We start from the raw sequence: 16,986 nt of genomic DNA, 5'->3' as shown, positions 1-16,986 counted from the left end.
TTTTTAGTTATAAAATTCTATTTGATTTAGTTTTTAGAATCTATTTTCAGAAAGATTTTCCAAGAAGCTAATAATTAAATTGGTAAAAAAAAATTAAAAATACATCATTTTTATATAATTTTATCTTTTGGAAGGGTAAAAATAATTTTTTTAAATATTTATTTTCGTTAAATTAGTTTTTATTTTTTCAAAAGTCAAACATGACGATAATTTTGATATCATTATTAAACCAATCTATTAAGTCAAAAAAATCCAAAACTAAAAACGTTTTATATATTAAACATATCGATTACACATTAAAAGTGTAATAACCATTCATTCCATGATAACCAACTAAAAATATCTATTAACAACAAATATAACCATCTATTACATGATAACCATCGAAAAATATCTAGATAAAAACAACATATTACATGATCATCATCTAAACTCATACTAAAACTTAATTTGGTAAAAAATAAACAAATATGTAAAAAGATTTATCATTTTTATATAATTTTATTTTTGGTAGGTAAAAATAATTTTTAAAAATTCAAAAATAATTTTTTGACATTTATTTTTGTCAAACTAGTTTATATTTTATCAAATTGACAACTTTGCCTTTGAAATTGAGCAATAGTATATTCAATTATCTTTATTTGAAATGAGATTCAAAATTTAAGTTTAGTAGTTGTTTGGGATGTGTTATATAAGTGCATTTTTTTTATTTTTTGGTTAAAAAAATAGAGAAAAAAAAGGATATATGTTTGGAATAACTTTTTGACCTTTTATGAAAAAATGTGTAATAAAATATTATAGTAAAATCAAAATGACCATTTTACTCTTTTGACTTTTAATTTTTTGACTTTTTTGGTAGTTAAATTCAGAAGGTAAAATAATAATTTTGCCCTAGTGGCTTCCCCCACAAGCTACCCTTCAATAGTATATCCGTTTTAATTTTTTTTAATAACTTTTTGACTTTTCTTAATTTATCCCAAACAAGGCCAATTGCCATGTTTTCTTTCTCTCAGTCTTCTTAGATTTCAGAAACAATAATGTTAGGATGATTTTATTATTTTATCACATTTTACATGCCATCTCATATCTTATTATTGAATTGATTTTGACGAATAAAATTAGTTATATTCGTTACCAATGTAATGACAACACATAACAAGTTATATAATATATAATAATACTATCACCATAGAGTCACTAACCAAAAATTTGGTTATTTGGGGGAATAGGTTAAAAATTAATATTTTAATTTTTTTTATTTTTTAAATAAAATATATAAAAAATAGAGAAATGATATAACAGTGTTACGATGAATCTCACAAACTACAAGAAAGATGTAACTTTTACAAAATGATCCATATAGTATATACCTTATATAAAAAAAAATTATATAATTTTTTACTACAAAATAAATAATTTTTATAATAAAAAGTATATATTTTTTCTTATCACAACAAATATGACTTCTAAAATTATTTACAAAAGGCACAACCTCTATTATTCATAACTTTACCATTAATAATTTTTATTTAAAAATTTTGACTTTCATCATAAAGATTTATAACGTTTACCATCGAAATCTTAATTTTTCTTATGATGTGCAAATGCACATTATAACATTTCGTGTAGAAGTTATATACACAAGCACTTTTTAAATGCGGCACATTTTCTGGAACTTCAGAAGTATTATTAGGATAAGATATACTTGAATTCCAATACAGCACAAAACAATACCTAAAAACTTCTGGTGCAAGGGATGCCAATCTGCCCCATCACTCTAATTTAAGAGGAATTTTTTTGGGATCAACATGGAAGATGTCATATGATACTTTTTATTATTATGATTGGATTTGACAGTAGGATCATACATTTGTGGTAGGTGTCTGAGGAAAAGTAGAGAGCATATATGTTTGTAATTGATGAAAGGTAATATCACGTGATTCCCTATTAGCACATAAAAATTCCTATTTTAATAGAAATGCTATCTACCTATAAATAATATTTTAAACATTTTTCGTACACCAACATTGATTATATTGAGTAAAATATTCTTTTTCATTATTTTTACTTACCAAAAATAAATAAATAGTATAAATTGAAAATAAATAAAAAGATAATGGCATAAATTAATAAAATTAAAAACTTATAATTTATTTTTTTACAAGACTCAAATCTGGAGTTTTATTATCATTTTTTTCGTAATTTCTCCTTTTTCTCTTTTTTTTTTTCTTTCTCTCTTTTTTTAATATTATAATTTCAAGAGCATGGCAAGGTGTGATGGTGCTAGAGATGCTTCATTCAGTTGAATTTTGAAATGATAAAAACCAAAAATGTCATTAATATAACTTTTATGACTCCACCAAACAAAATTTATCGCTATGTCAGGTCTAGGACGAGTTGTTACAAGAGTCCTATTACAAAAGTTTATGTCCGGAATTTATAACTTGCGATTCAAATTTACTTTATATATGGACTTGACTAAATATTCATTCAATTTCCACCGTTCGCATGTGTGATGGTAAAAATCAAACTATTTAAGCTGCGGTGGTGATGCGGTGGAGATAACTCAATTTTTTACCTGAAAAACACACAGATAAAAGTAAAAGAGGGTGGCTGGTGATGCGATGGAGATAACTCAATTTTTGACTTGAAAAACACATAGATAAAGGTAAAAAAGGGTGGCTGGAGCAGCCTGGGGATCCTCCAATACCTAAGTTAGTGATAGAATCAGACAAAGGTGCAGGATTATGCTAGTTAGGTTTTGGTAGAAGTGTTTGCATACCTTCATTGTGCTGTTGGTTTCCTCTTTTATAGCTTGCTCCTACTAACTGTTGTTAACATGTTTTGAGTCATGTCATCTCTTTATTTTTTTATATATTTTTAAAAAATAAAATAAAAAAAAATAAAAAATTAAAAAAATTAGTTTTTAACCTACTTTCCAAACCTACCAACTTTTTGATATAGTGACTCTATGGTGATAATATTTTTATATATTATATATTGTATAACTTATTATGTGTTGTCGTTGCATTGGTAACGAATATAACTAATATTATTCATCAAAATCAATTCAATAATAAGATATGAGATGATGCGTAAAATGTGATAAAATAATAAAATCATCCTAACACTATTGTTTCTGAAATCTAAGAAGGCTGAGAGAAAGAAAACATGGCAATAATAATTGTTGCAATGAATCTCACAAGCTACACGAAAGATATAACTTTTACAAAATGATCCATATAGCAGTAGCGGAGTCAAAAAATTAAATCAGATGGGGCACTTATTGATTATAATATTGAAAATTTTTACAAAAATATTTCACATAAATTTTTACGATTGACTTCAAGAAATATATAATAAAAAAATAAAAAAAATTGTTATTTGTAACTAGTGTATCATAGACAATATAAAAAAAGTCATGGATATAAGTTTTAAAATAAATTATATAATGATAAAGTAATTTTTTATACAAAATATGAGTAAAAATACAATGTCATCATTAACATGTGACATCACTAATCAATAGTAAAGAAACACATAGAGGATGAATCCCAAATGTCAAAATATAACTAACAATTTAATAAATTTCATATCTTTATTGATATTAATTATGTTTGCATGTCAATAATAATAGACATCATCATTATATTGAAATTTTCATAAATAATAATATGACTTATCGTAGTCTCTTTATTTTCAATCAAAACAACTATTATTGTTATCATAATTTAAAAAATGTCATTGACATTTCACTCTACATAATATTTTTATACAAATTTTTTTATTTAAAACATTTTCTTTATGTTTGCAAAAAAAAAATTCTGAAAACCCAGGGCACGTGACCTCTAGACCCTCTTACGTCCGCCCCTGCCATATAGTATATACCTCACTACAAGAAAAATGAGTCTTGGCGACGTTAATTTAACGGCGTTTTATTAAACGCCACATTTCGATAATATTTAACATTAAATGTTGCTTTTTTTAAAATCAAAACAGCACCATTTCAATAACCAAAGGCATTTGAAAACGCCTTCGAATGTCCTATCTATCTATCTATCTATCTATCTCTCTCTTTCTCTCTCTCTCTCTTTCTCTCTTAAATGGGTGAGCGGTGAATATCAAATATAATACATTTTGTAGCCCTAATCTCTCACTCACTCAGTCTCTCTTTCTCTCTATCACTCTCTCTCTGAACCGTCTCAACGAATCGATTCATCTCTCGTTGTAGCCTTAATCGAAGTTCTCTCTCTTGATTTCGATTTCGATTTCGAAATCTATGTTTCGGTGATTCTCTCTCAATATGGAAGCTTATTTTGAATCTGAGAATAATTTTTAAAGCCTTTTTAAACCCTTATTTTGAATCCTTACGCCTTCAAATCTCGCCTCTCTCAACCCTCTCTAAACCCTTATCATTCTCACAGATTCATCTTTGAGATTCAGAGCGATTTCGATTTCGAAGCTCCACCGCCACCACCGTCTGCACCGGCTCGATTTCTCTGATTTCAATTTTATCTAAATTTGTAATTTCGATTTTGATTTCGATTTCGATTTCGAAGCTCCATCGCCACCACCATCTGCACTGCCACCGCCAGCTGCACCAGCGAGGTATCGATTTCTCTCTCTCTCTCTCTCTCACAAGCTCTTCCTTCCCATCTCTCTCGATTTGGTTATTGAAATTGAAATTGTAAGCAAGAAACTACAAGTTGATTTGTGTCTGAACACATCCTTTTCTTTTTTTCTTCACTCTCTGCTTCGTTGAACTAGATTTAAGTATTTGCTTCAAGTCCGGATATGTGTGTGTGTGTGTGTGTGTGTGTGTGAGAGAGAGAGAGAGAGAGGAGGATGAGGAGGAGGATGAGGAGGATGAGGAGTTGATTTGTGTCTAAACACATCCTTTTCTGATCTGTTGTGTTGAAAAAGTTGAAAGATCTCTGAATATACACTTACCAATATATACATTTACTTTCCTTTTTCAGGGTTCTGTTTAGCTTGAGGTACAGATCTCCAATCTCTTCACTTTCTCTACCTTCAAATCTTGTGTGTATAAATATTTGGATTTATTTGTGTATATTTCATGTTTGTTTATATGCCAAGCTCAAGTTGAAGTTCTCCATTTCTTGTTCTCTGTTAGATTTCTATTTTTTGTCCCTTTTTTCCTTGGGTTTTAGACATAAATAAGAAACTATAGACAAACGTTTCCAAAGATATGGATCACCTTTAAGAATTTGCAATTCATGGGTTGAATTAGGTGCATGCATGATGGTCATTAGCTAATAAAAGAATGCTGATTAAAGTTTAAAGGATATTTTCTGCGGCTTTTTTCACTCATGTCCAAGCCATAGAAGAGACTACCATGCTTTGTATTTACTTGGATTTTAGATTCCACTAATGCTTTTGATGTCTAATTTTTTTATTCACCTAGTGAATCTTTAACTTCTCCTGTAGCCTTAGTACTTGTTGAGAATGGTAATTTTTTTAAATTGAATATTGCATTCTCTTGGGTGCTTAATTTTTTATTCACTTGGTAAATCTGTTAAATGTGTGTTGTAGCACTAGCACTGAGTGGTAATTTTTTTAAATTGAATATTTCTTTCTCTTGGGTGCTTAATTTTTTATTCACTTGGTACATCTGTTAAATGTGTGTTGTAGCACTAGCATCATTGAGTGGTAATTTTTTAAATTTAAGGTTGCTTGCTCCCTTGATTTGCACACACAGTTTTTTATAGCAATGCTAGGTTTGACTGTTCTTAAAATATTTGTGACGTGTATTCAGTTTCTTGGTCTATATTTCGGAAAAACTTTTATATAATAATTTCACGTTTGATTGATCCTTAACTTGCCCTCTGTACATGTTCATGGGCTTTTCAATGCTTTACTTTCCCCTCTCTATACGGGTTCCACAGTAATCCATTCTATTTCATGTTCATAGTTGTTTCACAAAGTTGGCTTTCAATTTCAAACTTAGGTTGCTTGTTTATGCTAAAACAGTCCTGCCTTTTATTTGAAGTTCTGTTCTGTTGCAGCACTTTTGATTCTTATGGATCAGTTTTATTTATTAAAGGTTGAGTTCATTCCAAAATTTAGTGTGAGGGCAATCTAGCAGAGATGGCGTGAATCATATCCGAAAGATGGGACTAAGGCGGATGATGCTATAATTGTGTTTACGGGAGTAAGTTGGGTATTTTATGGCATGAATTAAAATACTATGTTCTGTGTGGTTCAGTGATTGTCGTTTATATTTGCCAATTTTCTCACTACCTATGGCCCAGTTTGGGGACTTTGTTTTTTTGGTTTTTTCGATTTGGTTTTTTCTCATAAGGGAACACTTGGGACAAAGTAATATTTTATCTAAAAAAACTATGAAGCATTTATGGCCCACAATGTGTTGATTCCAGATTTCATAGGATAGTCGTAATGTTATTATTGCAATGCTTTTTGTAATATGTAGGTTCCAACTATGTATCCTCGATTGATACAAGGTTATGAAGCAATGGATCCAGAATTACAAGAGGCTTCTGCCTCAGCTGCGAGCAAGTTGCGTCTCGTGGTAATCAGCTTGCAACACCTTCTTTCTTAGGAAATTTGATTACAAAATTTAAATAGGAATTAAGGATTAATATTAAGTGGTTTTTTCCCTTTTAAATTTTATTTTTTTAATATAAAATTGTAACTCCTTTATTGTGCAATACTGTTCCGTACAATCTCGCTCTCCTGTTCTCCTATACGGCTACACCTGAACAGAATGGTGAATGCTGAAATAGTGGCCTAATTGTTTTTTCCCCTAATTCTAGATGTGTGGCTCCTCTACACTCCCTTATCCTGTCATGCAACAGTGGGAAACCATAACTAAACATCGCCTTTTAGAACGATATGGTATGACTGAGGTGTGTACTAGCTGTCTGTATGAAATCCTTTTTGCAGGCTATAAGCTTTGAGGGGAAGAGCATTTAAAATTTTATTTATTAGGAGATATTCTGGCTTTGTTTTTTTAATTATTTGATATTTGTAGTTTGTGATGGCAATTTCTATTCCCTTGAGAGGCATAAGGAAAGGAGGCACTGTTGGCAAACCAGTTCCAAGTGTGCAGGTTAGTGAGATTCATAATAATATAATGATGATGCTTCAAACTATTTTAGTTTATGCAGACAAGCTGCTGACAATAGAGTCCAAACAAATTGTTTTTTTTAAAGGGTTTGCAGAAACAGGACACCTTTTGATCTTCAAATAAATCTGTGTAAACTATGTAGATGAGTTTGTATGAAGATCTTGTAGCAGCTTGGGTACCTGCGAAACATGAATGGCTGTGGCTACGCCCTTTACGTCAAGAACTTGTCAATAGATTGGGACAGCAAAAGATGTTCAACTATTGTGCCTGTATGTTGAACATTGTTCCATTATCACAATGATATGAGCAGTGTTATTTCTAACTCTGTGTTTTCTTTTGTTAATGCTGCTTATTCTTATTGGCTGAGGTTTCAGCTTATATTGTTCATTTTAGTGAACAACTTTGTGTATGCTGGCTAGAGCCATGGGAATCATGACACAACTTGATTCAAATGATTCTTACAAAAACTAACAATATTTGGTTGAATTCTAATTTATATAGATAGTTTTTTGGTTAGCCTATTTAAATAATAAATGACTTATTAATTCTTTGTTTGTTCAAGAAAAACTCGATTGTATGTTTCAAAGCATTTATAGAACTATATTGGCGGTGTTTGGGAAAGATTTTTTTGTGGTTTTTTTTTGTTTTTTTTCACTAAAAAACAAAGTAGTTACAAAACCAAAAAAAAAACAAATCCAAACAAAATATCACATCAAACTTCATAATCATTTCACTTTTTCTCTCACAAACATCACATCCAACCACAAAAAAAAAAACCCAACTATTTTCCCAAACACAAAAAAAAATTTCTCCAATAATATCCTACAACTAAAAAAACCTAGAAAAAAAACCCACTTCCCAAACACCCACATTGTATTCGATGAGTTGAGAACTTGGACTTGCGATAACTGGCTTTTACCACACCATTGCCTCCAATCCATGAGTTAGAGATCAAAATTTCTTTAGATAGTATTCATAAGTTGTTTAAAATTTGTACATTAGCTTATAGGTTGGTTATGTTATGCTTCTTGGTCTATTTTTATTTAGGCTGATAACTTGTTCGTGTTTGGTTTTCCTCCCAGATATATGTTCCAACAAATCCTTGTGGTGCGGAGTCCTTTCCTCCAGCAATTGTAGTCTCTCAGTCAGATTTTTATTTGCGAAGGTTATGGGGTGAACCCAGTGAGGTATGTTGTTCAACACAAGTAACTGTGTTATAGTGCTGGAGCTTGCAATTATTTACCTATTTTAGATGGTCAATCATTTTAAAGTTTTTAATTTCTTGTTAACTCTCCAACTCAACTATGACCATATATGATTTTGGAAGTCCTAATAGAGTAGACATTGTTGTTTAGCGAGTAAATATCAAAAAATAAAAAAATTGAAAAATTCATCACATATCTAAGACCATGGCATATTCTACTTAATAATTCTTTGACTAAAGTTTTCTCATCTTTGAAATGTTCTTGTTAAAGGCTTAATGGATATTACTCTCATCATCGTTTTTTGAGATTGTGTGGAACCTATTTGCGAAACTGTACTTTTCAGGTTTTGGTTATTTTTTAATGTGTGATGCTTTTTAGGCTTAATGGGTTGGCTTCTTGTAGATTTAATTGGTTTATCATTGTTGGTGACAAGAGAGTGAGAAACCCTCACATCATAAAATACTAAAAATTGGAATAAGTGCAAAAAGAAACCGTCTCATACTATGACATTTCCATTGATTTGGCATGTGTGTAACTACTCTTATAACTCCAATTATCTTATAGAGAATGTTCTGTAACTTTCATGATTTGACAATGAAATCGAAATACTTGGTAACATTCACAGTTGGCTTGGATCAGAGGAACAACATTGATGCAGCAGTTAAAAAGGTTACACAAATGGACCATTCTATTATATGTATTATTTTTATGATGTTGCAAGTAGAGGTCTGTAATCTTATTTTATTTTTTGATAGTTTTCTGAGGATTTTCAAATTATGCTTTTTCATTATGATAGCTGGACAAGTGAATGGGATCAATTTGAGTGGTCAAAGAGGGCCAACCATGTCAGTGTAAGAAAGCAAACAAAATAGTAAGAGGCTTTAGTATTTTACATATTTTTGGTGTTATACCACATTTTCCACTATACCATGTTTGAAAAGAGAACTCATAAAACAGAGATATGATACCCTTTCTTTATTGGGAAAGGAAATAACGACTGATTTTTTGTTTATTAATATTGCATCCTTTCGTAGATTCAAATGACCATTATAAGATTTGCTACCAGTTGTGTTTCTGCTGAGGAATTGGTTCAAAAAATTTATCAAAAACGAGAGGATGGGAGTTATTGAGGAGTTGGTGGAAAAAATTCATCAAAAATTTATCAGATTGAGGAATTGCCACTGCAAGAATTTCATGGCCACACTAGTGATGTCTTGGATCTGGCCTAGTCCGAATCTAATGTGAGTTATTGCTTGCTTGCAAAATACCTTTTAAATTTTCCCATTTGTTTAAAAAAACATAATGTTTTTGGGGTTAATTTGTTGCAGTGTCTTCTTTCATCATCGAAGGATAAAACTGTTCGTCTATGGCAGGTGGGCTGCAATGAATGTATTAGTGTTTTCCAACACTGACTATGGTTAGTATTGTTGGCTATTTGTAATTCCTATATAAACTATAGATCATAATATGTATATGTATCTTGTTGAATCTATTGTCTTTTGAGTGTTACTAAAAATTAATATATTGTTTATGTTATCTTTATGGTATCAGTGACATGCATTCAGTTCAATCCAGCCAATGAAAATTACTTCATGAGTGGCTCTATAGACAAAAAAGCTCGAATTTGGGGAGTGATTGAGAGACAAGTTGTTGATTGGGCTGATGTGAGAGATGTAGTAACTGTTATATGTTACCACCCAGATGGCAAAGTATAGCTGCAAAACGCTTGATTTCCATCTCGTGAATTATTTAATACTACTTTTACTTTGTGCTTTACTAATAATATATTGCAGCTTATGAAGTTCACTCTAACGATGTTTCTTTTGTATCTTTTTTCTTTATCAATGCAGGTCTTTATAGTGGGCTCTGTCATCGGCACCTGCCGGTTTTATGGAGCATCAGGTACTACTTACTTTCCCAACTATGTTTCTCGGCAGTTAATTCTATCAATTTGTTTCTTTCTGCATATATTGTCTAATTTGTTTTGTTTTCTTGGTTGGTGCAGATGGAAATCTCCAACTAACTACAGTGATAAATTTCTGGGGTAGAAATAAATCCTCCAGCAACAAAAGTACTTATATGTATAATTAGTTTGAATTACATCTTTTGTGCCGATCTGTTTTGTAATAACTTTCAACTTACTACTAGGCACTAGTTTAACTTTATTTCATCTTGGAATTGAAATATTTTTGCATATTGAGAAGTATGAATTGATCTAGCATTATGTTACCTAAATTTAGTCAATATATTGAATATTTTTCAGCTTTATTATAGGTATTTTTTTGATTAAATCTCATAGAATTAGCACAATTTCAAAAAAAAAAATTCAATAATGAAGCTATGATAGCATTTTTAAACGCCATTGTAGAATAAAGTCAGCGGTTATATTTTTCAAATAGAAAAGATCTATCACGGCGTTTTTAGAACGTCGCTAAATATGGTGTGTATCATTATGCAGCACAATTAGCAGCATTTTTGCAAACGCCGCCTATACTAATTAGCGACGCTGTTAAAGCGACATAAAGCTACAGCGACGGCCACATCTTCGACATTTGATACTAAACGTCACAAAAAAAATTAGCGTCGATTTCGATAATTATAGCGGCGTGTTTTAAACGCCACTAAAAGTCTAATTTCCAGCTTATATAAAAAAAATATATAATTTTTATAATAAAAAGTATATTTTTTTGTCTTATCACAACAAATATAACTTCCAAAATTATTTACAAAAGACACAACTTCTATTACTCCCTCCGTTCCAAAATAATGGTCTATTTTGGAAAATTCAACTTTTTTGGTAGTACAATTATTACTCTTTAAAAAAGTTAATTTTTCAAAATTACCCTTTGATAGTACCATTTTTTAAAAATATCAATGTCATAATTGTACTTTTTATATTATTTATGAATTTTAAAAAAGGACAAACTAGGAAATTTATATTATTTTTGTACTTGATTTTGAAGAGAGACTAATATTTTGGGACAATAAAAAATGAAAAAAATGACTAATATTTTGGGACGGAGGGAGTATTCAAAACTTTACCATTAATAATTTTTATTAAAAAAAGTATAACTTTCATCATAAAAATTTAAAACGTTTACCATAGAAATCTTAATTTTTCTTATGATGTGCAAATGCACATTATAACATTTTGGGTAGAAGTTATATACACATGCACTTTTCAAATTTGGCACATTTTCTGAAACTTCAGAAGTACTACTAGGATAAAATATTCTTGAATTCCAATACAACACAAAACACTACCTAAAAACCTTTGTTGCAAGGGATGCCAATTGCCCCATCACTCTATTTTAAGAGGATTTTTTTTGGGACTGATAGGATAGATGTCACGTGACACCTTCTACTATTATGATTGGATTTGACAGTAGGGTCATATATTTGTGTTAGGTGTTTGAGGAAAAGTAAGGGACATATATATCTGTAATTGGTAAAAGGTAATACCATGTGGTACCCTATTAGCACACAAAAATTCCTATTTTAATAGGAATGTTATGTACCTAAAACTAATATTTTAAACATTTTTTTTACAGCAACACGGATTATATTGAGTAAAATATTCTTTTTCATTATTTTTTCTTAACGAAAATAAATAAATGGTATAAATTGAAAACAAATAGAAAGATATGGGTATAAATTAACAAAATTAAAAACTTATAATTTATTTTGTTAGAAGACTCAAACTTGAGTTTATTTTATTTTATTTTTTAAATTTCAAGAGCATGGCGGGGTGTGATTGTTCTTCGGATGCTTCATTCAATTGAATTTTCAAATGATAAAAAAAATGTCAAATATAACTACGAAAAATGTCATTAATATAAGTTTTATGACTACACCAGACAAAATTTATTGCTAGACAATATTTGTTGTTATGTCAGGTCTAGGAAGAGTTGTTACAAGAGTCCTGCTACAAACTCAGAAGTTTCTGTCCAGAATTTATGAATTTTTTATTTGTGATTCAAATTTACTCTAGATATGAACTTCACTAAACATTTATTCAATTTCCACTGTTCACATGGTGGTGTGTAAAAATCAATCCACTTAAGCTGTCGCGGTGATGCGGCGGAGATAACTCAATTTCTTACCTGAAAAATACTTAGATAAAGATCAAAGGCGGTGGCTGGAGTAGTCTGAGGACCCTCCGATGCCTAAGTTAGTGACAGAATCAGACAAAGGTACAGAATTATACTAGTGAGGTTTTGGTAGAAGTGTTTGTATACCTCTATTGTGTTGTTGGCTTCCTCTATTATTGCATGCTCCTACTAACCATTGTTAACCTAAAAACCTCTATTGTAAGGTGTAGACACCCCATTTTGACCGCCCGTAAGTCTTGGGCGCCTCACTTTGAACACTCAATGATGAAATGTTACGCTGTGCAAATGGTTCAATTTCTTCAGCAAAAGGCTTCGGTCTTGAGTTTCAAAACCTAAACTTTGCACCCCCTGTGGACCAAAACCTAATTTTTTTTTCTAGCCTAAACACTTAGAGAAGAGTTGGCCAACGAGTGACCGGCAGGCCATTTTGGATTGGCCTACTGTCCCTCTTCATCGCCGGCAGGCTGGCCATGTTTAGCGTAATAGATATTTTGACAGCTGCCAACTGTCCCCACGCCCATGCCTTGCACCAACTATCTTATTATAGATATTCCAACGTGAGGGGATGTTTTTCTATAAATACATGACCTCCTCTCATGGTTTGGGGTTAGAAAATTTTTGCTAAGAGTCATAACTTGTCAAACACTCTTCCCTCCTCTCTCGCAATATACATACACCATAGATACACCTCCTAAGCCAAAACTTAAGGCTTTTTTGCTGAGATACTTGAACACAATTTCAACTCTTGAGAGTGTTCAACTTGTGGTTTGTGAACTAGAAGAGCATCCTCTCTTTTAAGAGGTATACCTTGAGCTTTTGTACCATCTTTTCTTTCTATTTTCTTTGCTTTTTCATACTGTTTTTAGAGTGTTTTGAGGCCTGAAATATGTGATTTGAGTCACAAAAAATAGGAGGGGTTAGCCACCTTTCCTTAGGCTTGTTGGTTGGTTGAAACCCCTTGGCTTTGGCCCCTTTTTTGCTTACTTTTTTCACCTCAAAAACCTGATTTTCAGTACTGTTTTTGTGCTATTTTAGAGCCTTTTAGTGTGTTAAATTATGCTTTAAATACTATAGATGTGTGGTTGTAAGTCTTCATGGATATAATTTTCAATCCATTTGAGTTGATAGTCTTTTCTTTTACTTTTTTTATAGCTTTCATACATGTTCATACCATTGTAATCATCTACTTTCTATTACCACTCTACAATCTCCCTCCTTTCTTTGTTTCTTTGATTAAGAGTTGTACCAAATGAAAGATTATTGCTCAAAGCATAAGAAAGAGACCTCTCATACTAAATGGTTTAATCTCCTTGGAAGTTCATTACCAGGGCATTACATTTCTCTTATACTAAGTGTGATCTCTCGTTTGATACTTCTCTTTATTGCTGATGCATTACTTCTAAGGGACTAAATTTCTAGTTAGACCCTTGGAAATCACAAAGGAAAGTGTCATTATACCTTATTATCAAGTTTGGATTTGGAAATCATTATTGCTCATTTTGGGTTTGACTTGGAATTCATTATTGCTTGTAAATGAGTTTGATTCTTCCTTTGTAATTTCTTCCATAGAAAAAGGGTTTGAAAAGCTTATTTCTCGGGTTAAGTCATGCTTGTTATTTTTTATTGCTTTGGATGTAGTAGACGTAATCATCACATTTGGACAAAAATGAAGAAAAGATAAGAAATGGAAAGGTAATGTAAAAAAATGCTAATAAAAAGAGGTAAAAAAAGGTAATAAAATTAGGTTAGGTTCAATTGGACGTTATATTGAACATATTGTGTCTTGAATCATTGCATCCTTTTCGTGATGTTTAATGATTTATGAAGCAATGTATACTCCTTCCCTTGAGGTAACTCCATGATAGGGAGGAGGTATTGCCTATATTTTGTTTAATTTATTGAGCTCTTGCCCTATCGTTTCTAAGATCATCACGCAAAAAATTTGCGACAATTGATGATTTGAGAAACAAAACTACTCCTCCCTTGATTATCTTCATGATAGGGAAGGGTATAGAGGATAAACATCTCCTGGGAACACTCTGTTTTTGCTCTTTTTTAGCTCTGTGGCAGCAGGGTATCCTCCAGAAGCAGTGCTCGGCCGGCCATCATTCTGTACGGCCGACCACTTTTCAAGGCCTGCTAGTCACCTATTTTGTACAGGCAGTGGTATTTTCACAGCAGAACAGAGCAGAATTTGAGGCCAAAATAGAATAATTTTTTGACTGCAAACAGAGCAGATTCTGGTAGCCAACAGAGAGATTTCCGGGAGGATGTTCTCAGTTGTGCGCATGTGGGTCCTCGCCTTCCGTTCAAGTCCATTAAATTAGTGCTTTAATATTAGTATGTTGTAATTAATTACTTGCTTTACTTTTATTGGGCTTCTAATAGATAATTAATTAGTCTAGTTTATTCATTTGAGTTTGTAATAATTAGTTTAATTAGGACATTCATTCGGACCTTCTTGTACAAGGGCACATTTGTAACGCTTGTAATATTTTGTATGTCTTCCAACCCCCACTTGTTTCTCCCTTTTATTTATATACTTACCGTGGTAACATCGTATTTTTCGTTTCATATCATTGCCATGCTTAATGTCCATCTTTTGCATGCATTGGGTTTGGTTCATCATTTTAACATTGTTATCATTTCCTACTTACTTGAATACGTGGGTTGCCGCATGCTTTGAGTTGATCCATATGACATGTTAAAATAAACCGAACCTTGCATTTTTCTAATTATTTTCTTCTCTTTGGCTTGCCTCGGTTGAGTACTAGGTGAGCATTTCTTGCTTGAGCATATTGCATGTGTATTTGTGTTGCCATATCAAGCATATTACCATGAAGCTAAGTGCTTATTTGATATACCTCTTTGAATGTCTGTGGATGAAGGCTATTTCGCTTAAGTTAGGATGACTTTGATTAATGTACATATGAGCTCGGTTTTTCAAATGGCACATATTCAGAACTCGTTTCAAATAAACACGAAATCAAAGCATTCCAAAGTGGATGACTTAGTCTATACTTGTGTGCTTCACATAGTAATGTTAGCATAATAATTAGAACATAAGCATATGCTATCCATAAAAATTACATCACGATTAGTAGAGGCCGATCTATGATCGGGTGAGTGGGGTACTCAATTCATAACATTCCCTTCTTATACTTAAGTTCCCGAACTGAGACACTTTGGTTATGACGGACAAGTGGCCTTTGGCACGAGTCACAGGTTTCCTAAATTTTTCAAAAAAATATTTAGGTGGCGACTCTGAAATCTGGCAATACAGTCTATTTTTTGGCATTTCTGATTGTAAATAGATTTTTCAAAGATTTGCTGAATTTGGACTCTTATTTGTGTTTTTCTGTTTCACATTGTACTTGTGAAACAAGATTTAGAACCACGGGAGTCCGAACTGTAGGGCTATCGTATCTGAGGAGCACAAAAAACCAACTACACAAGGAATGCCAATCTGCCCCATCACTATATTTTAAGAGGAATTTTTTTTGGGACTGATATAGTAGATGTCTCGTGATACCTTCTACTATTATGATTGGATTCGACAGTAGGGTCATACATTTGTGTTAGGTGATTGAGGAAAAATAGGGGATATATATATTTGTAATTGGTGAAAGATAGTACCATGTATTAGCACACAAAAATTCCTATTTTAATAGAAATGTTATGTTCTGAAAAATAATATTTTAAACATTTTTTGTACACCAATATTGATTATATTGAGTAAAATATTCTTTTTCATTGTTTTTAATAAACGAAAATAAATAAATAGTATAAATTGAAAAAAAAAAGAAAAAGATAAGAGTATAAATTAACAAAACTAAAAATTTATAATTTATTTTGTTACAAGACTCAAATCTTGAGTTTTTTTTTTTTTCAAGAGCATGGCAGAGTGTGATCACTACAGGAAAACATAGCAAAAAACACGGAGTTTTTAGCGACGCCGCGCCCCCCGTCGCAAAAAACGGTTTTTTGCGACGGTAACTTCACCTGTCGCAAATAATAGCCTTTAGCGACGGTACTGACCCGTCGGTAATGAAACTAAGCGGAGGGGTCGGAAATGCGGAAGTATTAGCGACGGTAAATAAAACCGTCGCAAAAAACCTTTTTTTTGAGACGGCATATATCATTTGCGACGGAAATTTGCCGTCGCAAAAAAGGATTAATTCAAACGGCGCCGTTTTGCCTTCTATTTGCGACGGTCTACATCATACCGTCGCAAAAAGTCCAAAAAAAAAAACCCTTCTTTTTCCTGTTGCCTGCCGCTCGATCCTCCTCCCCAAATCCCTAACTTCACCCCCAAATTTCCCAAACGGCCTACGAGGAAGACAGCGGTGGTGCGGCGGCTCCGGCTCCGGCGACAAGAGTGGTGCTCCGGCGACGACTCTCTCTCCCTCTGCGTATGCTCTCTCTCTCTCTCTCTCTCTCTCTCTCGGTCTGTGTATATATATATAAATCTGTCTATATATATATACGCAATGTATATAAATCTATATATATATATAAATCTGAAATCTGTCTATATATATATATAAATCTGTTTATCTGA

The 16,986-nt window shown here is 32.0% G+C and overlaps 1 protein-coding gene across 22 annotated transcripts; it reads left to right on the top strand.

Moving 5' to 3' along the window:
- The first annotated feature begins 5,684 nt into the window (after window positions 1-5,684).
- LOC114262207 (WD repeat-containing protein YMR102C-like) lies at window positions 5,685-10,581 on the top strand. Of its 22 annotated transcripts, none has more exons than XR_014335506.1 (13): window positions 5,687-6,172; window positions 6,452-6,550; window positions 6,795-6,887; window positions 7,013-7,090; window positions 7,251-7,377; window positions 8,191-8,295; window positions 8,939-8,982; window positions 9,110-9,164; window positions 9,348-9,554; window positions 9,642-9,730; window positions 9,865-10,022; window positions 10,164-10,215; window positions 10,319-10,581. XR_014335506.1 is itself a non-coding variant. In XM_082878225.1 (13 exons), the coding sequence occupies exons 9-13, from the start codon at window positions 9,430-9,432 to the stop codon at window positions 10,402-10,404; spliced, it is 510 nt and encodes a 169-aa protein (XP_082734351.1). In that variant the 5' UTR covers window positions 5,699-6,172; window positions 6,452-6,550; window positions 6,795-6,887; window positions 7,013-7,090; window positions 7,194-7,377; window positions 8,191-8,295; window positions 8,939-8,982; window positions 9,110-9,164; window positions 9,348-9,429; the 3' UTR covers window positions 10,405-10,581. The 22 variants fall into 22 exon arrangements, 13 of the variants coding, with proteins under 13 accessions (XP_082734351.1, XP_028058364.2, XP_082734352.1 ...); XR_014335505.1 differs by having other exon boundaries at window positions 9,110-9,184; XM_082878225.1 differs by having other exon boundaries at window positions 5,699-6,172; window positions 7,194-7,377.
- The last annotated feature ends 6,405 nt before the right edge of the window (window positions 10,582-16,986 follow it).

This window comes from Camellia sinensis, chromosome 7 (assembly GCF_055761805.1).
Source record: "Camellia sinensis isolate YWXY chromosome 7, ASM5576180v1, whole genome shotgun sequence".
In the NCBI taxonomy this organism is placed as follows: Eukaryota; Viridiplantae; Streptophyta; class Magnoliopsida; order Ericales; family Theaceae; genus Camellia; species Camellia sinensis.
The sequence above is the reverse complement of the archived record's forward strand: the minus strand, read 5'-3'. Positions and strand labels throughout refer to the sequence as shown.

Excerpts from the sequence above, each read along its gene's own strand:
- LOC114262207 (XM_082878220.1), top strand. The coding sequence starts at position 9,430 with ATGGGAGTTATTGAGGAGTTGGTGGAAAAAATTCATCAAAAATTTATC. Across the intron at positions 9,555-9,641 it reads TGGCCTAGTCCGAATCTAAT|TGTCTTCTTTCATCATCGAA; the intron begins GTGAGTTATTGC and ends AATTTGTTGCAG. Across the intron at positions 9,731-9,864 it reads GTTTTCCAACACTGACTATG|TGACATGCATTCAGTTCAAT; the intron begins GTTAGTATTGTT and ends TTATGGTATCAG.